Source organism: Candoia aspera, chromosome 5 (assembly GCF_035149785.1).
Source record: "Candoia aspera isolate rCanAsp1 chromosome 5, rCanAsp1.hap2, whole genome shotgun sequence".
NCBI lineage: Eukaryota > Metazoa > Chordata > Lepidosauria > Squamata > Boidae > Candoia > Candoia aspera.
Window position 1 is genome coordinate 59885881 of NC_086157.1, and position 27931 is coordinate 59913811.

Genomic DNA, 27931 nt, shown 5'->3' on the forward strand with positions numbered 1-27931 from the left:
CATAATTTCTGGTTATTTGACAAAAAACGAAAGCTAAGAATTTTACAAAGTTTAAGCAGGGGGCTCTATAGAAATTACTTTTATGAAAAAAGTAAATATTTGGCTCTTCATATTTATAGACTGAAAGAAGAACGAGATTTCAATGAGCAAAACAAAGAAGTTTGCTAAGCATAAAATAGCCAATTACATTATTCTAGCAGAGTAACTATTTTAATCCCTTGCAGAAGAAACAATTTTGTGTATGCTCAAAGAGCAGGAAAGTTATTGTTGTCTTAAAATAGATCAAATGGCTAAGCATAGTCAGATCTATTTAGTACTCAGATGGTATACTATCATGAAATAGAAAAGTTGTAGATTAGACTGGGAAACTTTTGAAAAAAAGATTTGAAAAAAACAATTTTGAACAAAATGATACAAGAAGAAAAAAGTGATTTGAGACACTCAACTTATTGAAGGAGACAAGCTTAATAAATTTTAATAACTCCTACTTCCAACCATGATCTTAAATGACAGGTGTATAACACAGAGAAAACCAGCATTACTGTATGTAAACTAAATAATAAAAATATATACTCAAATGGACAATATACCTCAGAGAAATGGTAAGTGAAACCTGAGAGAGTTAAGTTGCTTGGCACAGTAATACCTGAAATATTAATTAATTAATTAATTTTATCCCGCCTTTATTATCTTTATAAATAACTCAAGGCAGCGAACATGCCTAACGCTCCTTCCTCCTCCTATTTTCCCCACAACAACAACCCTGTGAGGTGAGTTGGGCTGAGAGAGAGGGACTGGCCCAAGGTCACCCAGCTGGCCTTCATGCCTCAGGTGGGACTAGAATTCACAGTCTCCTGGTTTCTAGCCCAGCATCTTAACCACTAGACCAGACTGGCTCTAATAGCAAACATTTAAGTTGACAATTTATCATTTTCCTTTTGTAGAAATGTAAGTTATTTAAAAATCATAAACTCTTGAGTTCCTAATTATACTACCTGTCTACCAGTCTGATTATTATTGCAAATGTTCAGTTCAATATTAAAGTTTTATTTTACTACCCACATTAAGAGAAGATTCCAGAGTTTCAATGGATGTTTAACAAAATAGTCATTAAGCACATCTGTTCTGATTTGTCACTTACAATTTTACTTAACATGCAGCTTCTATATGCAATTTGCCCTAATAAATATAGTTTATAGTTTATATGTGTAACAAAGCTTTCCCAAAATATATTGGAAATATATATATTTTCCTGCATAAGCATTTTAATTTAATTTTTTAGATGTAATCTCTTTTAAAAATTACCCAAATAGATAACCCTTTAAAATGCAAATTTCAGATATTTACACTATTTTACATACGTATTTTACAAACAAATGGTGCAGTGCGTGTACTTTTTGACTGTAGAAAGATCAATACTATTAAAACTATTCAGTGCCATGTCACCATGGATTCCATTTTATTTAAGCTTTCATACCTGCTCCCATAGAAATGCATGTTGGATTTATTTTAAATCTGAATTGTACATATCCTTGCATGTGTTCCTATTGCCATGTCGGCACTATCTGATGTGTGCAACCAGAAATACAGTATATTTGCTTCATTAATATAAAACAATATTATTAATCTTGGATCATAAGTGCTTGCATTTTAAAAATAAAGTTTTTAAGTTTTACAGTAGTCAGAAAATAAATATACAAAGAGAAATTCATTTTGTTTTTATTCTAAATTGCCTTTGTGGAGAGGGGGTGGGAAGCAGTGGCTTCTTCACTAAAGTTCCTCAGAAATTATTACTTACTGATCCTGATTCTCAGATAAAACAAATGAAGAAATTGTAAGAAACGATATTGGTGTTGTGAGTGCTTTTCTATATTAGTGTCACATTTCTGATTTTGTGTGGATTAACTGGGTAAACAGTAGTTCTTGAAGGAAATTCTCCAGTTTGAAGTCCATTGTTAGATACCTAGTAGATTAAATAGATCACAATGTATTAACAAGGTATTTCTAAATATTGTCTATTCACTGTAAATGGCAGTTTTAAAAATCAGAAGCTTGAGCAGGTAAATTTATACAAACCTTGGCTAAGAATGTAATAGCTTGGTCCATAAAATACTTGTTTTTGGCTTAATTTGAAGTTTGAACCCATATATTTTAGCTTAATATTGCGTATGAGCCAGGCCAATAAATCTAACAAATTCAGAGGAATTACCCCCAGAATCTACACACTTAGGTCTCACTGCACTTAAGTCTTATTGGAAGCTAAACAAAAAGTCTTTGGTGACTAACATAGCCATGACTAATTGTACCAAGTCCAATAAATTAAGTGACCAAATGTCTTTCTGTCAGAAATATGACTCCTGAAAGGCGGTAATAGAGTTATTATTCTTCAATTGATTTGTTTGCCACATAAAATGATTGTTCTATATTCATGAGCTGGCATTTAACATGGGATCAAGTATTTATCTCTTGTCAAATAAGTTTCAAAAGTAGGTACTATATGTTCAGTAATAATAAGGGGTTCATGTCAGAGAGAAGTGCACTCTTTTGCATGCAGAATTTTAGGGTTCTATGTTATTGCTACTAGAAAAAGTATTAAATAAACTACCAATGGAAATTAAGATCAGTGCTTGGAAAATGACCAAAAATCACAGTTGAAAGTTTAGTAAGAACGGTATTTTCTGTCATCCTATCTTGAAACTATTTCTGCATCACTCTAATTTCTTCATATACATTATATTAATCAGCTGATAGTGGATTTGATTCATTGCATTGTGGTGCAACATTTTTATTTAATACATTTATATTCCATCTGTATATGAATCCACATGCTTCCTAAATGGATTCACATTTTGGTGATCTGAAAATTTTCTCAAGAAGCCCCTCGTAGTTGTCTATTTTGGTATGCTTTGCTATATACTTAATACACAACATGATTTATTAACAAAAAACACATATGCTCTCTATATTTGACCTCTTTTCACCAACACACAGCAGAGGCCAGGATGCAAGACACTGGGACAACTGAGGCAGTTGGTGAGCTATCAGGAAGATCAGCAGGAAGATAAGGGAAAGCAGCTTCTAGAAGGCAGTATGACACTTTAGGCTGAGATTGTAGGAAATATCTTGAGAGGTTATAGCCTTTTTTGCATGTAGTTATCTGGCTTCTAAGGTAAATAGGTATGAAATGCCAATTTATTCTTTTACTTGCAAGTCTCAGAATTTTGGCCAAGAAGAAAAAGTCATCTCTATGAACTATGTTACAATCTCAAAAACATTATTCCAGTTACCTCTGATGGAGAGTTCACGTTCAGATCTTGCTCTGAATTATAAAAGTCTTGTTTAACTGGGAAGGAAGTGTGATCTCCTGCAAAACAGAAGATAACATACAAAATAATGGGGCTACTGAGTATCCAAAATGGCAGGAACTATACATTGTTCAGAAGGCAAAAAACATGAGAATTTCCTGAAAAAGAGCAGATAGCTTGTCATGAAACAAAATAATCTATACATAGATTCAGCTGATATTTTCTAAAAATGCTAGGAAGAAACTGAAAAAAAATGTTTAAATGACTCATGCCTGTCAATATCAAAATGCTTTCTGTGAATCAATAAAGGTGACAACATTTTGTATTTTATTATGCTTAGGGAAGAAAAGATTAAAAAGTGGTTAACCTATCTGGAAGCCACAATTCATCTGTTTTCTGTGCAGGAAGCAACTGGGCGTAAAGAGATCACTATTATTGGAGAAAATTAGAAGCTGTGGAAAAAGCAGTTCAGCTTAAGGAATAGTATATTTTTCAGCTACTCTTCTCTTTCATCTCCATGGAATGACAAAATGCCTACGTAGAACCCCAAACCAAACAAGAATAAGACAAGATTCCAAATTTAGACATAAATCACAGTTAAAAAATAACTCAGGATTCATATACTAAATTCTAGTTAAAGTTTCAAATGGCGGTTTCTTGCTTCAGTGATTTTTTCCATTCAAATAGTTCAGCTGTTAAAACAAATCTGGCAAAACGAATCTTGGCTTGGTGTTATGTGACAGAAGAAACTGCTAGAACTAAGCAATTAAAACTACTCAGCTTGCATCCAACTCCCATTGCATATACAGCAAAATATATAAAATGAAACCTGTATAGGTATGTCTGCAGACTTTTTGATCATACAACCCAGCATCCACTCCTTTTTCAAGATACTAGCATGTACTATGGGTTCATCAGTCCAGATTATAGTCTAGATTGGGAAGCAGATAGAAACTTGAAGCTGGCTTCTGTGCTTCTCTCTGCATAAAACTTGGATCCTTGGGCCATGTGCTGATTGATATACATTCTCAATTAGTTTCCTCTGCACAAATTTGGCTGGAAATATCCTTTTAAAGAGAACATTACAGTAATTGTCAGTTATAACCAGTCCAGATCATGCCTTTAAATGAAATTTCTTCGGGAAGTAATTCAGCTAGCTCACCGTTTTGCTACTCATTAAAATATACTGTAAAAACAGGACCCATATCTTCATTTTATTTTAACTGCTGAAGTCATTCAATTAAATATTTTACCATTCCAGGGCTATTATCTCTGCGCTGTAAAAATCCACACTCGCTAGATGGCAGGAAGTACATATATCAAAATGGCAGACACAGCTGAGCAATTGAAGCTTCAGCCCTTTCTATGTGTGGTGAGATGAGGCTACAATTGCCTGCATGCCTGCAATCTTGACATCATTTGCGCATGTGTGCGCGCAAAGACACGGACACCCCTGATGGCAGCAAAGCTAGCAGCTGTCTCTTTTTTTGCAACCCAGGTTTTTTAGCCTATATTAACCAAGCTCATTTCTACTTGGCTTCCAAGCCCAGGTAAAATAGACCAGGTGCTGTATCTCTTTGCTACCATCTAATGGTTGTCAGAATTTTTTCAGGCCAGAAATGGTAAACCAGTACTATTTTAAGGAAAGCTAATATTTGGCTACTTTCTGGCCATTAAAGGGCTGAATTTAAAATGCATATATGAAGTAAGTGCTATATAGAACATTTTTTTTCCATTTAAAGGTTACTTACGTGTCATTTGCTCTGCACTGTAGCCATAGTTTTCCTTTCCACTGTGACTCACAGTCTCCAAATCTCTATCTTTTTCTTTCCTCCCTGAAATCTTTCTAGAAAATAAAAATGGCTGACATTGGCATCCAAATCATTTAAGACACATGTATGAATAGAAGATACTCTCCTCAGGCTTGAACCTCACTGCTTATAGAAAATTTTATCAGATACACGGTTAAGCCAACCAACACCACTGCTTGGTTGCTGTTCCCAGTAATCGGGTGGGTGTGCACTATCTTTAGCCAGTGAATGACCACATGGGTGCTGGGTACTTAAAGGACCATTGTCACGTTCACTGATTCAATGTAGTTTATACATCGTAACGTTTCACATGCCATGGCACTGACGCACGTTTCTGTTTGGGAGGGAGCTGCTGTGAGACCTTGTACCAAGCTCTGTATGTGAAATCAGTACAATGGAATGTGTTTGGGTTATTTTCTCTGCTCAAGGACTTTTCCCGCAGACCATCAGAAACCTTTAGGAGCACCTGGGATTGTGGACTTGATAAGATTCTACGGGGGGGAGGGATTTCATTTGCATCGAGGGTTTTTACTTTGAATTTGGTGCGCTTTCATCATTCTCAGATTTCTCTGTGATCCTGCATATTGTTCTTTAATAAATCAGATATCTTTGAATTCCTACTCATGAGTCTGATGGTGTTTTAGAATAGGCAACCATTACAACCATCTTCTCCATCCATCCTACCGGTATGTGTACACCCAGCAGAACCTTTTCATGATCTCCTGGTCTTGTGCAGGGAGCAGGGACTCATGGACAGGGTGGCCCCTGTGCTTTTCCACCGCCTCTTCCTAGAAATCAGGATAGCTTCCTCCAGAAAAGAATTGTTCCAGCAGGCATCTGGGGATTCAGGAGTGTCTGCCATCTATCTTTCTATGTCATTTTAGTTCTTTTTTGTATTTTAATGTTTTATTTATTTATTTATTTATTTATCAAATTTGTCACCGCCCATCTCCTCCGACCGGAGGGACTCTGGGCGGTTTACAACACAGAATAAATATACAATAAAAACTCAAATAAATACACGGTAAAATTCCAATAAAATCCCATTAAAACCAAAACAATTTCTTAACTTAATGTTATATATGGGTGTTAGACTTTATTTGGTTTGAATATATTTTATAAGTTTAAATTTGATGGGTGTAAACTGCCAGGAGTCCATGCAGATTTCTGTAGTGTACAAATACAGCAAACAAACAAACAAACAAGTCATGAGGGACAAAGTGCCATTTATAATCCTCCCACACAGTGGTATCCATGGGAACTTGACACTTCTGTGAGATTGATGTAAACCCTTTTGGAGCATGTGTGTGATATTATGACACACATGGAAAAAGGGCAACACTTGTGTAGCAATGCTGCAATATTGCTGACATCTTTCTGATTACCCCCCACCCTTGCCCCTGCCCACAGATGCCATTACTCCCATAATTCCTTCCACCCTTTTCTTACCACACGAAATCCATTAGGAATGGAAAGATGGAAGATTTGTGCAATGTCTTTTGATTGGTGGTCTATCTGGAACCACCTGAATACCTCCATTTGGTCTGAGCTGATTGTTAGCTTAATTTCCCATCTACTTCCCTGAAATCTCTGAGTTAATCTGCTTTCAGTTTGAGTCTAACTTGTAAAAGTAATTTATCAGGATCTTTTGGCAACGTTTATTTGCAGCACCAGACTTTTCAGCAAAAACTTATTAATAAGCTAAGGAACAGTCTGATCCATCACTCTTACACTAATGTATTAGGATTAAAGCTGCTTTGCAGGAACACTTCATAGATCAGCTACTATAGCAAAAGCATTATCAGGAGTCTAGCAAGCAGAAGTTAATTGTTGCACCTCCTCTCCTGAATATTTACTGTGAGAAAAGGCATTCTGAGCCGTCGGATGTCTTTATTCTGCTGTAACAGAGAACTGTTTGAAATTCTTCCCTCCCAGGAAAAAACACAGCAATGTATTTGTCCTAATAACCAGTCACAGGTGCTTCTGTGAAACAAACCATCTACTTCAGATGCCAGCATTATCGGAGGTAAAAAGAATGGTTGGTTCTACAGTAAGGACTACCCCCTGCCAATTTCTGGAATGCTCAACTAAAGCCTTTAGACTTAAGCAATTGTTTAAATTTGGAAGAAAACCCTTCTGATTTAATGATTCTCTGTTCTTGAGGTTTAGGTTTGAACAAAGCAAATATTGGGCAATATCAGACCTGCCACACAGATCTAGCTTTGTTAAATAAAAGGTAGCAAAACCTTTTTTTTTTCCTTTTCTGGAAAAGACTAGCTTTATTGAAGCCTAAGGAAACAACCAGTGAATCTGCTAGAATGGGAGATGTATCTCTTTGTCAGAATGTGTATCACGAAAGAAGTTGGCAGAGATTTAAGGAAAGGCTTAGCTGAATTTGAGTTGTATAACTTTAGGGAGGTCACTGTGTCCCTATGTCTATAAATCTGGTGGAGAATCAATTCACTCTGAAACATTGGTTGAAGTTACTACTGTGAACTTCCACCTAATTTTAATTGTATAACTTTAGGGAGGTTACTGTGTCCTTCCTCTAGAAATATGATGGGGAGTTTGACACATTGGTTAGATTTATTACTATGAACTTTTACCTAATGTCCAATGTTCATATTTGTAAATAAATGCAAATGTTACAAATAAGAACCACAAGTACATGCTGGAATCTCAGAAATCCTGCCATCTGGAAAACTATGGTGCATATCATAACATTTGTATTTTGCCAGAACTATAAATAAGGCACTTAAATAGTATCCACATCCAGCGCCTGCAGCCAATCAACTGCTGTTTTTGCTAGAGTAGAAAAATCTTTGCAAAACTAGATCTAGCCCAATGGTACCAGTATTTAGCAACTGATGATGCTACAGCAAATGTCCAGACTGTCATCACCCATTATAGGTATTCTGAACTGAGTGTCTCCAGTTTGGATTTGCTGTAACCCCAGTAATATCCCAATACTTCATAAAGACTCTACTTTCTGGAATCCTGGGTAATCTGCCACATTCTGATGATGCCCTGATTATGGGATCAACAGTGCAAGAAGTTTAGTTGCTACTAAACTTCAGGAGTTTCTGCACCATTTTGACAAATCTGGTTTTAAAACCAATCAAGAGACATTCTTCAGATTGAGTTGTCAGCCAGAATCATCCTTTTCAAATGTAGCCTGCTACGTTTACTGAAGAATTACTAGAGCTAATTGGAGATGACACTGATCATTGTTCTTGGCCTTGAATGTCTACCAGTTCAAACTAAAAGCCATTCCATGGAAGGGTTACCCCTAACCAGATGGACTAAGGGAGGAGGGATGTTATGTATACTAGGTGCAGGTTAGGCTTACTGCAACTCATCTAGTTATGAAAAAGCTTTAGATGTTAGATAGGGTTTTATCAGCAGTCTTAGCAGTTCATCCATGAAGTATAGTTGTGTTGGGGTCTGTGTGTGTTACTTAACTTCTTCCATTACAATACTTTATAAACTCACAGGGGTTTGGATTTTTTTTCTTTGTTAGTTTTTTAAAATTTTGTATTTTCAAGTTTTTTTTTCAGTAAAAAAACTAATGAAAAAGAAAGAAATTGTACCATAATCCTGAGCTAAGCTTTCTTCTTTCCTTTGAGAAAAAAAGAAAGGTTTCAATGCACATGCCTTTAAAAGTGAACAAAACCCGAAGCCCTTGGGAATCTTCCACAAAGATGTGCTAAACATTCAGGATTCTTAATTGTAGTATCTTAATTAATAACAGTGAAAATCTCTTTCATTTTTAAATTTGGAAAGCCCAGAGTATTCTAATATAACATTTCACTTGCATCTCTGCAAGTGATTAAAGCTCATTTTGCTAATTTGGAAAGAATTTGTTATGAAGCATTGCCTTTCAAGAGGTTGCTTTCAAAGTTCTTAGAACAGCAGAGGATGTAACCTAATTTGCTTGGCAGGTGCACTCAGTGAACCACCTCAACCTGTCTCAGTTACAGATCTCTTTCTGTAGCAGATATTCTATATTAAAAGCCTGTGGAACAGAAGCACCAGTGCAGTGAGCTATTTTGGTGCACAGTGACCTCCTGTGGTATATGTTTCAAGTACTAAATATGAAGGCTTTAAAAAGAAAGGTTGGCTACAAAACAGGTATTTTCTGAAGCCCTGCACTGAAATTTTCATTTGGAGCATTTCTGGCCTGACCATTATGTTCCTTTTCACCTTTTTTGAAGAGTGCAAAGCCTTGTCTAAACTCAGATTATGTAAGAAACCTTAGCTATCATCAAAAGTTTTATAATCAGCCAAATGAGGAGTGGCAATCTTTCAGTGATCAGAGGTATTTATATTTTGGGTTGGGGATGCGAACTGCAAGATGCATACCATTTTGTGAATTGTCTCATTAAAAGAGCTACCTGCTTCATGGGGTCCCTGAAACCATTTTAGGTGGTCTCAGCATCTGCTCTGAGGTTGGAAACACATAGAAATTGTAATACAAGACTCCATCATCATACAAAATAGTAGAATAAAACAGAATGGTTTGGAGATTTGGGAATGAAGAAAATGACTCTTGTAGAACCAAGAATCTGTATTTAGTTCAACCAGGAAAAATAGGAGGAGTAGGCGGCAAACCCACAAATTAGTTTATAGTGTGTGCCAACATTACCCAAAACCATATAAAACTCCTGTTTAAAAATTGTTTGATATCTGTTACTGATTTAAACATGGTACCTGGATTAAAGATTAGCCTTTTTTTTCCCATGTACCTCTCTTCTACCATTTCTCCTTTTTTCTCCTTTATTCCCCATCCTCTTTGCCTATGATGAATTCTTAAGAACTCAAAAGCTTACTCACTACTGAGTAACTTTTAACTGGACTAATAATACTGCCCTAACGTGGCTTATGGAATCTTTCTTCTAGTCAACATGATTTCCCTTGCTCTGCTTGTTAGCCATATTTCCTGTTCAGTAAGAACCTATGTCTGACAAAGCCTTGAACATTCTAACCTGGAACCATTTTGGGCTGAAGTGACTACACAAAAGACTTTGCTTACAATACAACTGGTACGATAGTGTTATTTGCAGCTAAGGAAACCACCCAGTTCTGCTCTGTTTTCCTATCAGCTCTGTCCCACATACTATGTTGTTTGCCAGCTTGAGTGTATTTCTTTTGGGGGCAGCTTCTGTAACTCTTGGTGTACCCAGTACAGGAGGTTGTAGACAAATTTGTTCCCCTCTTAATTCCTTCCTTATCCTGAACCAAAAAAAAAAAAGTCCTTACATCACATAGCATCTGAACTGCTATATACCCAAATGCCAGTAAAACTGTGCTGGTAGTACTGTATATTTTTTTACTTACAAGTCAAAAGATCCTGGGAAAAGGGGCACATGTGCATTGACATGATAGCCTTGCATCCAGTCAGAAAGATACTCTGCAGCATGGCATAACATTAGATAATTGTTTTTTTCACAAGAAGCATAAAGTACAGTAGCTCTTTTTTCTGTTGGAGGTCCAAATCCAGTGGTACTAACTCTTCAACTGCTCATGGCCTGCTGACTACCGGGGGCAGTGGGGTATACTGTAGCTAGAGAGTTAAGAATTTATTTTGTGTCCCCTTTTTGTCTATCACTCTGCTTTTTATCAAAGAGAGTACTAATCTGAGGTCACTTCTTTCTGCCTCTTTTTCCTAGGCACACATGCACAGAACACATGCTTTTTCGATCTCTTCCTTGTAGGATGTAGCCAAGTAGGTGCTAGGTTTTGCCTATCCTCATAACGTACTTCCTGCAAATCAATTTCCTTTCTGTTACAGTTACAAAACCTGCTTCACTAATCTTTGCTCAGGTCAGATTCCTACTTTCAGAAACACTTATGTGCACATACAAAAAGCTTCAACCCCAACAGTTTCAATAATGTGCAGATGATGATCTAAGAATGTAATCTGACACTGGCCATGGTGCTCATTATCAGAAACACACACCATATCTTAACATTGGTCATGCATAAGAGATTCAAGGGTAATTTAAGCTTCAATCATAAAAGTGCCCCATCTTATCAACCTTGCTGTTAGGAATCATAAAAATGCTCACTAAATAGGTTGTACTATTTCTATGACTGAATCGTATATCATTCAATGTTATTTCCTTTGGGATTAAGCAGCATTCTGCAAAGCAGAATATTATATGATAATGAATGTATTTATTAATTTAAAAACACTGTCCTTAATCCTTAATTCTAAACTCAATAGTGTTATGCAAGTGTACCATTTCAAGCAATGAGAAGTTTCAGGGCTCTAGCAGCTACCCTGAGTTTTGTTTCCTTGGAAGAGCATTTCCAGACACTATAGGTAGTCTTTACTTAATGACCACAGTTGAGCCCAGAGTTTCAGTTGTAAGTCATAACAGTTGTTAAGTAAGTCCAGACTCGATTTTATGACCGTTTTTTACTGCTGTTGTTAAGTGAGTCACAGCGGTCATTAAGTGATTCAAGATTGGGGCTTGTGGTTTCCTTCAGTTGTTAAGTGAACAGCGCAGTTGTTAAGTGAACCAGGAGTTACTTTGCAGTACTGTGGGGGGCGGAGTGTGATAGTCATATGTTTTCCACCAAAACATGACTATGGAAATGCCTATGTGGCTACAGTAGTATTATTTTAAGTTAATATTACTGTTATTTTCAACTAATAGTATTGGGTGATTGTTAAAAACTTTCACTGTAAGGTCTTCATTGGAATCTTTGTTCTACAGTACGGTACTGAACAGGTTTAAAGGTACTGTACTGCACTGTAACTTTTTTTCCTGCTGTAGTAAATTTTGCAGCTTTTGTTACTGTACAGTACTGTATATAAAACAGCTGTTTTAAAAACAGTAAACAAGCATTCAGTATTGTTAAATATAATTAAAAATTAAACAGGCAGAGAATGGAACATGCATGCCACCATACAAATCTCTACTTAAGTTAAACGAAAACTGGGAAAAAATTAAAGGCAAGCATACAGTATCTATTACTATTCTAATTTGCTTAGAACACCTGCACATCTATAGTTTTATAGAATAAATAAGAAGTGGGAGTACTTTGTTTTATAAATAATATAAAACTTTTTTTTCTAAAAGGGAGGAGGGAGCTGATGGATACTTCTGATAATAGAGAATTCTAATATTTGTGAATATTTTTAAATGGGTTATTAAGAAAAATGGGCAGGTTGTGAAATCAAATTCATAATATCAGTTCATAAATATAGGATTAGGTAAAGTTCCTTATTTGGGCAGAAGTTGTGTGTTTTTAAAAATACAAGTTTTATAGCTAATTCCAGGAATCATCTCATTCTTAAAGGAAGCAGAATGACTTTTAAATAAATTATATATTTAATCTAAAATGAAAAACAAAGTAACTTTAAGAGCCAGTTTAAGAGCCAGTTTGGTCTAGTGGTTAAGGTGCTGGGCTAGACACCAGGAGACTGATTTCTAGTCCCGCCTTAGGCATGAAAGCCGGCTGGGTGACCTTGGGTCAGTCCCTCTCTCTCAGCCCAGCTCACCCCACAGGGTTGCTGTTGTGGGGAAAACAGGAGGAGGAAGGAGTATTAGGTATGTTCACCGCCTTGAGTTATTTATAAAAATAATAAAGACAGGATAGAAAATAAATAAATAAATAAATAAAATACAGTACTGTATGGGAAAAGTACTTATTTTTCCTGTACAGTAATGAAGGCTCCCTCTTCTGGCTGCTAAATCATAGGAAGTAGTGCGACCACGTGACCGGGCCTGCTGCCTCAGAAATCCAGTGTCATAAGCCTGGAGGACTTCCTGGTACCAAAGGGTGGTCATGTGACCCAAAACAGCCTCTGCTTCAGGGATGGCCAATTCTGGGTCACATGATCATGGAGGCTTTGCGAGGGTCGTAATTTCGGGCTCCAGTCGGAAATCTACTTTTGGGGTACCATCGTAACTTCAAACAGTCTTTAAGCAGCCAGTCGTTAATGAAGACTACCTGTAGCTGCCTTTTTTTAATTATTTATATACACAAACTAAGCATAAGATTCATAGCATTAAATTCCTGAGTCCCATCTGGTTTCTTGAAATTTTATGGAAAGCCTTCCTTTCTCATCTCCAAAACAATGATTATGTTTACTCCAACCATTTATATTATAACATGCTGAGTGATTCCACTCCATGCTATTACTTTATTAGATAAACCATGATTTGGTTAACAAAGTCAAGGTGGGTCTGATCTGTGTCTCTTTGAATGGCTGCTTAACTCCTCAGTACTACGCATGCGTTTTCCCCCCTGGATAGGGGCCCCCTCCTGCTCACCATCAGTACTCATGACATCGATAGTGTACAGGACATGCTAAAGATAGAGATTTCTCTACCTCCCATCAAACATCATGAGCTGGTGGAAAATATCCACCAACCGTTTCCCTTAACACAGGCTGGGACTGAGCCTGCTCAGCTGTATTTGGCTCACCATGCACCAGCCAGGGATTGGCTCAGCACCTGATCTCCAAGCTCAATTTGAAATAACTGCATTAACCTGCTACCCAGACCAGAATGGCTGAAGAGTGGTGCCCGGAAACTGGAGGGGAGGCTGCATCAGCCTAAAGAGGCTGACAGAAGCTGGTCTATTCTCAGCCTTACTCAGCCTAGACTCAGCGTTAGGAGTCACCTGACTACATCAGCAATAGAACGATCACTGAAGTATGCAAGCTTATATACATGGCAAAATTTGTGCCAGGATAAAAGGCAAAACACTATTTTAAAACTGGAACAGCTAAGGACAACTTAAGTCTGTCTCAGTCTGGATGGCAGTCAGATGAAGGCACATCATGAGAACATGAAAACAGAACAGAAAGCTTGAAAAGGGTTGCTGGGGCATGTTTGTGCTGTGGTGGGAAAAGGTTCACAGACTCTAAAGATGGAGGGCCATATGAGAGATCATACAGATTTCATCACATTACAATTTGTTTTAGATTGTTTTTAGATTTTTTTAAATCCTGGCATCACTTTTCTATGTTTGCCTTTTTTGTTTGTTTGTATTAATGTCACTTGTGATCTTAAGCAAATACAATATATGTTTTAGCATCAATAAAGAAACTAAAAGTGATAATCACCTTACCTTAGCTCATTGTGATAGTTGGACTCTGGAAAAAGTAAAAGGACAGATTTTAGAATATAGCAAAAAAGCATGGCAACTTACTAGCAAATAATTTTTTATAATGCTGATCTGTTTTAAAAGAGAAGGTTGATCTAGCATCCAATGAAACGTTCTGCAGGCACAAGCATTCTTAATCATTTGCACAGAAATAGGTGGGGGGGGGGTTGTGACCTACACCCTCACTGAAATTGAACTGTGTTACTGTGAGGAACCTAGAATTTTCTATTCATAAATCATGCATCTAGCACCAAATTATGTATTATGTGCATTATTGACGAAAAATCTCCTCTCTAATGAATTACAAACATGAGCTGCAATCTGATTCCCTCTGCACATGGAGTGCCAGATTTGGAGGACTCAGTACCCTACTATCTCTACTTCCTCCCATATACCTACTCCAATTATTGCTGTGGATGCCAGACTGTGGCACAAGCTGACTCTTGACTTCAAGTCCAGCGCCTCAACTTTGGCTTTCTGGAAGCTCACTCTTCCTTGCTGGCAAGCCTTAATGATGCCCTTAGCAGAATTAGGAGAGCCACAAAGTATGAGAATGTGTGAAAGGACAGATCCCTAACAACCTCACATTCATCACTGAAGGAGAACCTCTGCTTCAAATGAATACAGTGGCCACATTGCAGGATACTTAATATTGGGGGGAGGGGGGGTTCTTCATATTTTATTCCTACGTCAGTGCAATATACTGGCTAGAAGCTGCACTAGGACTGAGAAGAAGATTTAGTTTCCTTTCTATCTTCAGTTCTGGAAGCTTCGTATCTCTTAACCCATTTCACAGGGATGTTACTTTAAAGAAAAATTGAAGGAGAGAATATTATTGAGATTGCATTGAACTGCTAGAGGAATGGTAGGCTTTATATCAAATGAACAAGCAAAGAAATAACGAATCTGAAATAACTAATTCCAAATTATTGAAGGTTTGACATGTAAACAATTACAGTGCACTTTAAAGAGGCAAAGTATATTGTTTTGTGAATGCTAGTGTCTTTTTTTTCCTTACAAGTTATTCATAGCCAAATTTTATCCTGCAGAGAAACAATGTTTAATAAATACAAGCTGGGAAACTGTTTCTGGCACAAAACTAACAGATTTAGATTTGTCTACTATATTTAAAATTAAGGTTTAAGATGCAAAGCCACTTCCTGAAGGCCCACATACCTTTCCTTCTTTTGCAGCAACATATAATAAGGATAATAATAAGGATCAGAAGGAGGAACAGAACAACTGACAACACAACCGCTAAAATTATAGTTCGGATTCGCCAATCTTCATTAGCACATCCTACTAAATAAAAATTAATAAATGTTAAACAGTACAATTAATTAGCATGAACATTTTAAAATGTTCCTAAGGGTTTTGATGAGTTCCTATAAACTAATTCTTATTTATAATCAATTTTAATTAGTAATGTTTCCTAGTGGAGATTTCTGGAAATCCCAGATTATTCACCGATTTATTTTCTCTTTTATTACTCTTATTTTTCTTGTACCAGTATCCAATTATGATTTGTAGTGAACAAATTAATCATGAATAATTTCTAGTTTGAACATCCTGAGAAACTGAACTGCATAATGTAACAAAGGTCAATGGGGCTGGAGGAAGCACATGGATGCACTCTGATTTTACAGTGTGTGTTTGCAGCTTGTCCTTATGCCTGATTTCTCAGACTTACAGTAAGTACCACTGAATTCACTGAGGCTTCCCCCTTGAAAATGCCTGCAAGATGGCTACTGAATCATTAAATCCACCCTTACCCAAACTGCATAAAAGAACTGCAAAATACAATGTAACACAATATACAAGATCCATAAAAGAATCCATTGGCACTATTGGACATAATACACTGTAAATGTTTACACAGCAAATCCTCAACTTTTCCAGGCTTCTTCCTCCTTCCCCTACTTTTATTTGAAGGGAGAGAAGTGATCTAGACTTTATTCCATTTCTGCCATGGTTTAAATTATATATATGGCCTCAAATATTTTATTTTTATTTGAAATACTTATACAAACTCTTTCAAGCAATGCATATCCAGTTTGTACCTGCATATCCAGAATATTTAATTCCAGGTAAAAGTAAAGCTGCTGTTCATGTAGTATTTATTTATTTTCTATCCCACCTTTATTATTTTTATAAATAACTCAAGGCGGCGAACTGCCTATTACTCCTTCCTCCTCCTATTTTCCCCACAACAACAACCCTGTGAGGTGAGTTGGGCTGAGAGAGAGGGACTGGCCCAAGATCACCCAGCTGGCTTTCACGCCTAAGGTGGGACTGGAACTCACAGACTCCTGGTTTCTAGCCCATTGTCTTAATCACTAGACCAAACTGGCTCTTTATTGTTATTTTTTATAATAATATATTATTATAATATTAATAATACATTATTTATTATTATTTATTATTAATATTATTTAGGACAATTGGTCATATTTTTAAGCTAATGATCTATGGGAAATGCTTTTGAACATTTCTCAAAAATTCAGTTGTTTGTACTGATTAAGTTCTTAGTGGATTGTGCAGGCTTCAGGGTTTGATATGCAACTTCAGATTCAGTTTTCAGTAAATAGATGTAAATAGACTAAGGACTAAGTTCTAGAGTCAGATCCAAAGGGATATATTCAAGACTGAAAGCAATAACATGGATCTGAACTTTTCTTCCTCGAGTCCTGTTTATGGAAAAGCTGGCAAATCTGCTGGCAAAAATGAAGCTAAGACACTTTCATCCATTTCTTATCTTCTCCTTCTGAACTGTCATCACTACAGAGCTGATGTGGGGTCAGGGATATGGTGCTTTCAAGTCAGTGTTGACTCCAAGCAACTGCCTGGACAAGTCCCTGCAGTTTTCTTGGCAAGATTTTTAGAAGTCGTTTGCTACTGCCTCCTTCCTAGGGATGAGAGACTGTGACGGTCCCAAGGTCATCCAGCTGGCTTGATGCCTAAGGCAGGACTAGAACTCACAGTCTCCCAAGTTCTAGCCTAGCACCTTAACCACTACACTACACTGGCTTTCCTTCTTTCCGTCTCCTTTCCTTCAGGGAAGCTGGAGTTGAAGAAGGTAGAAAGAACAAAGACACTTCCATTCTTCCATTTGTGGTGATATTCCATGAGTGTTATTGTACTTAGAAGAACCTCCATTAACAATGAAAAATTCTGCAGTCTATTTCAATCAGCTTAGGCAGGACATTTGAAAGTAAGATTCATAGAAGATGCAGAAGTTGAAAGCAATTACAGATCGTTCTCTGTCTTGCCAGTCTACTATAAATCCTGGGGTTGTCTATTTGCAATTTAACCCAAACATTCTGAAATCATGGCCTGGATCCAGGAATGAATCTAGTACAAACATTACATACCCCACAAGCCAACACATGATTATACTTCTTGGGATTTTGATTTATCAGAGCCAAGTTCAACATTTTGGAAAAAATGGAGATGCAAAGGATGCTTACTTGGTGTCTACTCCAGTGTAATTTTAGCAGCAGGTCGATGACTATCTTTCCATTTTCTAAGATATTTAAAGCAATTATGTGTTTTAATTTAAATCTGAACTATCTCCATTAAGTGATGCTATGTTGCTGATACCTTTTATTGCTGTTTTATTATTTCAACAGTGTTAACTGCCTCGGAAGTATATGGAAATGTGGGATCAAGGTAGATTTGATAAACATATAATTTTGCAAAATGTAGATTGCAGAAGCAAACAAAGAAAGAAGGCAAATTATAATAACAAATACTTTTTAACTGCTTTTATTTCCTTCCCCTATCATTTTTTTTCAGGGGCTTCTAAGCTGTGGATCTTGCCTTTCTTAAAACAAAAATCCCTTTCTTCCTGAATAAAATTAAGTTAGACTAATATGGGCCAATTCCACTCACTAATGGATGTATTGACCAAGCTCAAGTAGGCAAAGTGGTAGTCCCTTATGTCAGGCTGCCTGCTTCCACCTCAATTTTTTTTAGATATTCATATTTTTTATAAATCAAATGGAAGACTGACATGCTACAATTCATGGGTGTTGGCAGATGGGTGGCGGGGGAAGCAAGTGACAAAACTTATTTTGCAATATTGTGTGGCAAACTCCACCCTTTTGTTCTTGCAACACAACATTGCATGTAAATATATAAGAGGCAATGTTTTTGTTGTGACATCACAATTCATGTAATTTGGGCATCACTGTAACTAGCTGCAGATAACTCTTCTTGATTTACTCAGTTTTGGCTTAATGTGATTTGAAAACTTACGTATTATTAACTAGTTTATGTATACATCAGAACATCATACATTTTGAGCAATCTCTGGTTTTGAAAATGTTGGCTTAAAAATGTATATTTACAGTCATTAGCAAGGTTTGAATATATCCTATCTCTTGGAACTGACTACATTTTATACTATCCATTGTGGTATCCTTCTGCATAAGTTTTCTGAGCTAGGTGCTTGGTGATTATTCTACTTAGACTTTGAAGGACAATTAAAATTTTGCTTGTTGCTTGACCCTACGGCAACTGTGCTTTGGCTCTCACAATATTCTATTCTTATCTGTTTAAAACATGTCTATACCATTTCCCAGTTTTTTATCTTTTTATGCTATTCCATGATCATGGCAGGTTTAAAGCACTGGTCTTAACCAATACAGCTCTAAGTGTGATATCAGGTTGTGTCATAGATTGCAACTTTTTTTTTTTTTAAGGAAACTGTAAGATCTTATTTGAAGGGCCTGTTCTATGTAAATAAGATAAGCTGGGTGGTTACCATCTGATGGTCTGTTAATGGTAACCTATGGAACGGCCTGCCTATAATGTTTGTTTGAAATCTTTTTATGTTTTTTACAGTGGTAACTTTTTATCATGCATAAAAAGTTATGTCTAAACTTTGGGCTTTTGTCCTTCTTAATACCCATTGTTTTCATGTGAACTAATTTATCTTTATTTAAAAAAATATGCTGCATCTACATTGTTTCTGGGTTTACTTACTGTACATGATTGTTTCAGTGTTTTATTTGCTTTGCTTGGGCTAGGCAAATCACCCAGAAAATATGTTGATAGCAGCCATATCAATTTGATAAATAAATACTGACAGCACATGAATTTTCTACATTGGAGCTGACATGCTTCCATTTCAGCTTAATCATTAGAAAGACTGTATATTCTCCAGCCCTCACTCTATATGTGTCTTTGGAACAAAATTGGGCTGTCATTGAAAAATGAATGATCTTTCTCCATGATCAGTTAAGAACGCCATTATTACGCTTAATGGCATTTGCTTTTCTTCCGTTCTGAGCTGAAGGATCCAAAGTGTGGAGTCAAAAAAGTCAGGATGGCAGCTGCAGCTCCACAGTCAAAGCCCTGTACCTTATTTTACATGTGTCATGCATGTTGTTTGGTATATTGTTTTCTGCTACAGATTAAGGTTACTGTGGTAACAAATGATTTTGGCCAGGTGAGGAGGCTGAATTTAATTCTTAATTTCTTTTCAGGTGTTAATAGTTGTTAATAGCCTGAAGCAAGGGCAGTTAGCTTGGTTTTCAGTGTTCCTTCTCTCTTAGGCATGTAGAGAGTAAGCAGCTCTCTGAGAGCCTGTGAGAATGCAGAAGCCTGTAAATATGTTTTTGTGCTTTCTGTAAATAAATTTATTTTTATAGAAATGCCTGGTGTGTGACTTTTCTGATCTCTCCTGGGCCAAATGCGTTCTAGCACTCTGCCAACGCATGCGACTTGTGTAAAAAAGGGGTGGAGCTTCAGTTGTATTAACCATCTTGACTTTTTGGCACGTGTGCTCACACACACACACACACATCTAGTGGTCACTTCTGATTCTGAGTTGTGTCATGTAACTATGGCAAATTGAAAAATATACTTATGTAAGATAATATATTAATCCCCACAAAACCACTAATAATGATAAATATGGTTTATTTAGTAAACATGTCACTTTATTTTTTAAATCACATGTGAGGGAAAAATAATATTCTACCTGTTCCTTATGGTTTCTGAAGTGTATATTAAACAGGGCAGAGAAACTGAAACAGCTTGATGACTATGGAGCGGAAGGAGACAGATTACAGAAACCAGATTGTTGCCTTTTCCCTGGTAGGAAAAAGAGATCCTATATGGGTACCATAAAGGACTTTGTTTATGTTAAATGGTGCTAGTATCAGTAGAAGTGGTAGAAGTAGAAGTAGAAGTGCAACTAAGTTTGTGTCAACAGCTATACCAAATCAGTACAAATAGCTGGAGAAGAAGTTGAAGTACTACTAGAATTAATTTTCATCAGTTTAAACATTCATGGGAATGGTAATCCTAATCATGAAACAGAGAGATTTCTGCTACTTGGGAGAAAAGACTGCCAGATTCAAACAAAATATTAATGCGTAGAGACAACATCACATCAACAAAGGTATATTTTGTATAGATAACGTTATCAAGAACATGGTTTTCCCAGCTGTAACATGACTGTGAAAGCTGGACAATCAGAAAAGCTGAATGAAGAAAAATTGATGCCTATGAATTTTAGGCCTGGAAAAAATTGCTGAGAATGCTGTGGACTATGAGAAGAATTAATTATTTGAGGAAATAAAACCAGACTGCTCAATGGAAACACTAATAATGAAGCTAAAGCTTGGACATGTAATGCAAGGGCAAAAGTCCTGAGAAGAGACCACATTGCTTAGAAAAAAGGAAGGCAGTCGGAAAAGAGTCTGAAAGAAAACAAGTCATGAGATGCTGTCACTAATGACAAGCATGAAGAACGCAATGAAGCAAATAATCCTAGCAAATGGCAGATAATCCTGGCAAAGTGTTGTCTGCCGGACCATGAAGAATCAGAATTTATTGAATGGTAGCAACAATAACCGCATATCTCTGTATAATATGGCACTGCAAGCCCATTTTCCCTCAGATAGCTCCTTGAATGATATAACAAAAGTTGCCTAAAACAATTACTTTTCATGAGAACATTTCCCCATGACAGATAAAAATGAGTTAGTTCTACTTCCAGTTAGAATAGTGTAAGAATCTTTCCTATACCTCATTCAAAGGATGCCCCTGCACTGTGAGCAAAGATGAAGATGGAGGCTGCCACAGACAACCCCATGCAAATAGTTTTCTGTCCCCTTATCCTTTTTACTATTAAACTTTCCTTTGTATGATGGCATTTTATTACTTTGATCCAAACCTGTTATAAGTATATATTGCCAAAATGGTAATGGGAGCATCTTCAAGAACAGTCTTTATTGAATTGGAATCCACCAACCTGACAGCACTGAGTAAACCAAATTCTGTATCTTTTATTGGTACATATACCAATAGAATATATTGGTATATGTACCAATATACATATTGTATATGTACATATACAATGCATTAAAAATGCATTGTATTTTTGAGTGCATTAAAAAAAAATAAGTTCAACAAACATGAACTACACTGATAAGATGTTCACTTACTTGGGGAAGGTTCATACACAGTCACAGTTATAGTTGCAGACTGAGGTTTAGAAAGTGCATCTATGGTAGCTAAGCAAGTCACTGTGCTAGTGGTCAGTGGGGTCAGAGTTAAGATGCTCTCTTCATTGTATAAGCCATTAGATATTTGACTGTAGTTGGAAACATACATGGAATGATCTAATAGATGATTATTTTTCATCCAGGAAATGCGTGGAGCAGGAGACCATCCAAAGGCTTCACAGACTATTTCAATTGTCTGGTTCTTTTTCACTATGAAGTTGGTATCTTTGATATTCAAAAATCCATTAACTGTTCAGGGAAAAGAATGATTTTGTTCTTTACCATTTTATGGTCCCAGATTTAAGATAAGAAAAAGCATTTTTTTAAAAAAAAAAAAGTAGTTTAATTTAATTCAATATTGGAAAAAGTAACCATAGACTATCATTGCTTTCTGATGCTTTAAGATGAAGATGCTATTTCCCATACTATTGTAATGATAATTATTGACAATTTCTTGTCTTACAGATACATCCTTCCAGTCTATAGAACTAAGAAGTACAGGATAAGGATTTTCTTTTTTTAGCAGTTTTAAATAATTACCTTTTAAATTTATCAAAAATCTTATTAAGATGGAAACATATTTTCTTTGGGGTGAATAGATGAGGTTTTCATATCTGAGATGCATTCCCTAATTATGGATGGACAACTTGAAACCCATAGTGACTTTTCAAAGTCCCTTGTGAGTTAACCACATATATCCCCTATTTCTCCTCCACACTGCTTCATCATTCCGAGCAGCCTACCAATCGGCTCCTTGTCTAGCAGGATACCAGTCTTTTGTTTTTCCCTCATATGATTTTGAACAGCAAATAATTTACATATACTGTATATGCTAAAAAGAGAATATATGTTACAAATATGTGCTTCCATCCATTAGCCCTCCTATAGTAACAAGTCTCAGTTTTCCTAGACTTCATGACATTTTGGCTCCCTGTTTTGATTTTTTTTTCTTTCTATATCTATGTGTGTATTATATGTGCTAACTGTGAACAAGATTCTATATCCACCAGAGTCAGTGTAGTTCACAGAAGCTTATGCCACCTCCCAAAGTGTTGCAGTTAAAAATGCCCCCAAATCTTTACAGTTTTTACAGAAGCAAATACCGAAAAAATAGAAAATGTCCAGTGTGAAATGATTAATGAACAATTTTTGCAGTAAGCCTAATTTTTTAAAACAAAAAGCTTTACGAATAATCAGGGAAATGCATACTTACTTTGTACAGAAAGAAATGCATATGCATTGTCATCATTATTCTGGAGGCTACATCTGATTTGTCCAGAATCTTTCAGCTGAACATTATGGATCATCAGCTCTGAAGTAAACCTGTTATCACTTTGGTTATAACCTTTCTGAGTGTATCGGTAATCTGTTTCAATAGTTCCTCCAGAGCTCAGTACAGACAGCTTAGGATTTCCATTGAAAAGCCATATCAAAATTTTCCACCCATCTGATGCTGTGCAGTTAAATCGGGCCACCGAACCCACAACAACTGTTAAATTTTGGGGGCCTTCTATGATGGCATAGCCAAAGCCAGGATCTGTAAAGCAAACCAAACAGGAATTAAAACTATACAAACACCAATATCAGTAAAAGTGTCTCTAGCTTATATTGCATATAGGACTCGATAACAGTTATGAAATCAAGGTATAATAGACTAAAGTGTGTATGAAATCTGAAGCATAGTTACAGTTCTGTATGAACAAAGAAGATGAAAGAGCCATTGACTTGGTAATACATTGGTGATACAAACTGAAGCTGGATAATGTACATGAAATCTGAAGGGCTTTCTTGTCCATGTTAGTAACAAAAACAAGCAATCATTTTGCATTATATGTTTGCCCTGTGCTCCAAGATAATAAAAATCTTGTTGCAGTATGATTAACTAAGGCTGAACATTTATAGGGCAAAGTACATATTGCATAGTAAAATGAACTATAGTGCCCTGATGTCACTTGCATAAAAAAGGCAAAGTTATTTTGGTTTTAAAACTCTGGTGTTATTTCTTTACACACACACAAACATATATATATACTTTTGGAACAGTTTAACTTTAAGGAAAAGTATTATTGGTAAAGTGTTTGTTTGTTTATTTATTCAAATTTTGCTACCGCCCATCTCCCCCAAAAGGGGGACTCTGGGTGGTTTACAATAAAATTAAAACTATAATAATAACAATTAAAATCTATAAAAACAATTACAAATATAAAATGCAATATAAAGAAGTATACAATCCAAGAGGCATACTTCAAAGTGTGCTGTTTTATCTGCTAAGATTTTCGCATCTTGAAAGCATTTTGCTGGCTGCTGCCAGGATATTTAGTTTTATGTCTTCATATTCTTAATTTATTAAATACAAGGTTGGATGCTCCCTACCCATTTTCTTGTTTGGTCCCATCTACAAACTGAGTTGCAATGACCTTGATCCTCCCTGCTGGCTATCAGCAGGAGAAGGTAGCAGGGTCATACACGTCCCCTCTGCTTTCATTCTTATGTGGCTGGGATGAAATCAGATTTTCTTCTGCTTTTAGATGCATCAAAGCTGCTTCTTAATTCCAGGGAACTCATTTGTTTATTAATGGATTATAAACAAGCCACAATTATCTCTGAATACTCATTCAATAAAAACATTATCAAAGCAAACATGGGATGGTACCACTTTGTAGTTAAATAAGTTAGAAGCCTCCAAAGGAGGGAACTCCTCTAAAGGGTCACTGTAGGGTAGTCATGCCATGTCCATAAGTAGTTAAGTAATTTAACACTAAGGATCCATGTTTGTTCCCCTACGTTGCTCAGGTTGATTCTGAGATGGAACATAAAACCAGGGAGACATCTATAGGAGAAAGTATTTTAATAATAAGTACTGTAAATACTTTCAATCGACTGGAGAAATGTGTGCCTTATAAAGAGATAAAAATAGATATGACCACATATTAGCATGGTGCTAACTGAGGGTACTTCCACACCATCTTTCTACTCCCCAATCTCTCTCAAAATACACTGAAGCCACTCGGTGATCATCTTAGCTTTAGGTGACTTCAAACCACTGAGAACACCCAGTGAACTCTGGAGCCAGTCAGTGCTGACCCTCCAGCTAAAGAACGTCATCCAGTCAGTGGCCTAATCTGATATAAGCTACTGAAGACTCTGGAACAATGAAAATTCATTGTTCCAGAATGAAAGAAAAATTAAATAAATTCCTAGTATTCCCTCACACACTTCCCCCAATGTTTAAAGCTCTTGTTTATCTTTACAGAAGCCAAGGTACCATAATATGAAAGGCTTCTCTTGAACAAAATCAAGATCCTCTTTCAAGTCAGTGATCAGTTACCATAAAACATAACTGCTAATGTGAGTTTCTGAATGAAGAGTTGACAAATAAGAGATCTGCATGTGTTATCATAACCTGTGAACATGAGATAATGATCCACCATTGGCTCAAATTCAACATTTTAAAAAATGCTTAATTATTTGAATGTTTAAAATTGTATATTTAAATTTTAAAATGTATATTTTAAATTTTCCTATTTACTTTTGGTGTCTATGACATCACACAAAATCACCCAGTAGTTGTCAGCCCTTCAAGGCAGACCAGACAAGGAAACCAATACCATGTAGGTCAGTACTACTTTTATTGTAAAGCTATATAACAAAGTCTTGCAAGTCTGGGTGCGCTTCCCTACTCCCTCCCTTTCTCTTTGTGTGAATTAGGGAGGGGCTTGTCTGAGATATTTACTCACATTACTTTCTTTTATCTAACTCTTCCTCCTTTTGTTCAAGGCCATTCCCTCAGCCCTCTACAGTAATGTCCATTGTCCACTATTTGAAGGGGTTTTTGATCCATGCCAGTTTTAACAATATCTTAATCATTCTTCTCACTTTGAACGTTTGGAGGGCATGGAGGAAGCTGAACTGTTATTTGAAACTCAAGGCACATCATAAAATTGTACCTTTAATGTGTCTCTTAGCATCTGTCATGCTGGTATTTCAATGTGCTGTGGAATTACAGCAAATAATCAGGCCCAAATCAAAGATGTATTATGACAGGTATTGTGAGAGGCCTTATTTTTTCAGCCAATCAGGAGAGACATACTCTGGGTCATGTTTGCTAAGGAGTGTCAGCTGATGGGGCCCAGGAGGAGAGCCTTTTCTGCCGTGGCACCCTCCCTCTGGAATATCATCCCTCTAGAGATTAGATTGGCCCATCCCTGTTGGCCTTCCATAAGGCCTTGAAGACTTGGCTCTGTGCTTGAGATGCCAAGTATCTGATAGAGCCCGTTTCTGGGTTGTATTGAGTGATTGACTGATGTTTTCATAATTTTTACCAGCTGCTACATGTTTTATGTTTTGTGTGTGTGTGTGTGTGTGTGTGTGTGTGTGTTTATCATTTTTAATATTGTTAGCTGCCCAGAGTCATGTATTTGAGATGGGCAGCCATATAAATCTAATAAATAAATACACAAAGGATCATACCTGTTAGGTAGACCATAAGACTGATAATCAGCCCAATCCATCCCTGAAGTCTATCCATTGAGCAAGCTGTTCCCCTGAATCTGAAAAATGACAGCCATACAACACTATATATTATAAATTATATTTTAGTAATCCCTTGAAGCTAACACATTAAAAAGCAAAAGAAACAAAACAATGACCCTTCAAACATTCTAAACAAGAAAGTGATGCATATTAGTAGAAAAATAATAAGCACAGTATAAAGCAAATTACAGTAATTAGATGATGTACTTCATTTCTCTCCAGAATAACATGAGAAACTGAGGAAAAAAATTGCATGCCTGGTCTCCTGTGTGAGATCAGTCCAAATGCCTAAGAGGTCCTGTGGCTTTCTACATTCACAGAGGAAAATTATAAATAGGACATGAGCTTAATCATATCCGCACATGACACAATAAAGGACAGAATTGCTGTGTCAGTCTGTTCAGGAGAATCAACCCATAAAGTCTTTGATATTGTTGATAAATTAGAGAATCTGGATTTTTTCAGAGGTTATAGGAGTCATTATAAAAATGACAGCTCTTCTTGTTAAAAAAATTAATCAGACAGCTATTTGCGATATGGGTTTTTTGAAGTCTTAAATTTCATAAAATATTTTAAAGGATTGGATATCTGTACAAGAAGCAGACAATATAATCTATTACATACCTGTTTATCTGGAAGTCTCTTTAGTTCTATCAGAAATACCCATCACCTTAATGCTGTTTTCAGGCTGTAATTCTAAACAGCTGTTACAGCCTGAAAATGGCATTCAGATTATTAGTATTTTTTACAATTTTGTAAAGAGATGAATAGCAAAACAGTTGAGTGTGGTGCTTGGAAGATCTCCTAAGATCTTTAAACCCTACTTAGATAACAACTGGCAACCAATAATCATGTACAGGTGTATACACAACTGCATATGAGAAACAGTGTTCTGGTCTACTCTATGTCTGGTACTTCTGTGTATAGAAATACTATTTTCTTTGTCCCTTTCCAAGCAAACTAGGAAAACCTGTTGTAGGTGAACAACTTGTCAGAGTGTGTATTTACAGAACTATTCTATGGGCCAACAGAATAATCCTAGTACAATTACTCTAAATAATTTTGTTCATTAAATTAGGAGTCAATAGAGTCAACCCGACAGAATACAAAGAGATTTTCTTGGAGCAAGCATGCATAAAATTGTGGTGTGCAGATGGCTTGCAAAAAAAAATGAACATAATAGCACTAGATTTCTTGCTTTTTAAAAATTTTTGATAGTTTAATTTCTATGGACTGAATGTATAATTGGTAATCGTATATCTTTTCCCCAGGAAATACATTTTGAGGCTGTATCACTACAAAGAATTATCTTACCTTTTTTAGTTGAAGATCATTGTTTAGTTGAAGATCATTGTTTAGAAATGTCTCTATAGGAAAAAGAACACCATGTTTGAAATCCTTTCCATAGAAACAGCTGCTCCAGCAGACACAGAATCAATCATTCTCAACAACTCCCAGTTTCTCTCCGTAGTTTAACAGGAGGTTCCTGCCAAAATATGTCAGCTTCTGGTTCCTGGTTGTGTCCTGTGTGACTGCTACAGTCACTTTTTATCTCATTGTAAGGTAAGGCCTAGACCTGCAACCAATGTGTGTCTCTTGGTTTGTAATGATTAACAAGTATTGCCAAAGCTAAAATGCAGCA

General features: G+C 36.4%; 1 protein-coding gene across 4 annotated transcripts; it reads right to left on the minus strand.

Moving 5' to 3' along the window:
• Positions 1-1026: 1026 nt before the first annotated feature.
• IGSF5 (immunoglobulin superfamily member 5) lies at positions 1027-27822 on the minus strand. 4 transcript variants are annotated; one of them, XM_063305339.1, is made up of 9 exons: positions 27604-27822; positions 26227-26306; positions 22970-23293; positions 21697-22005; positions 15416-15541; positions 14204-14228; positions 5057-5151; positions 3288-3364; positions 1027-1963 (listed from the first exon to the last, which is right to left on the minus strand). In XM_063305339.1, the coding sequence occupies exons 2-9, from the start codon at positions 26282-26284 to the stop codon at positions 1868-1870; spliced, it is 1110 nt and encodes a 369-aa protein (XP_063161409.1). In that variant the 5' UTR covers positions 26285-26306; positions 27604-27822; the 3' UTR covers positions 1027-1867. The 4 variants fall into 4 exon arrangements, with proteins under 4 accessions (XP_063161409.1, XP_063161410.1, XP_063161412.1 ...); XM_063305340.1 differs by lacking the exon at positions 27604-27822 and adding an exon at positions 26914-26997; XM_063305342.1 differs by lacking the exon at positions 21697-22005.
• Positions 27823-27931: the final 109 nt, after the last annotated feature.

Excerpts from the sequence above, each read along its gene's own strand:
- IGSF5 (XM_063305339.1), bottom strand. The coding sequence starts at position 26,284 with ATGGATAGACTTCAGGGATGGATTGGGCTGATTATCAGTCTTATGGTC. Across the intron at positions 14,229-15,415 it reads TTGCTGCAAAAGAAGGAAAG|AGTCCAACTATCACAATGAG; the intron begins GTATGTGGGCCT and ends TACTTTTTCCAG. Across the intron at positions 1,964-3,287 it reads ACGTGAACTCTCCATCAGAG|GTATCTAACAATGGACTTCA; the intron begins GTAACTGGAATA and ends TTAATCTACTAG.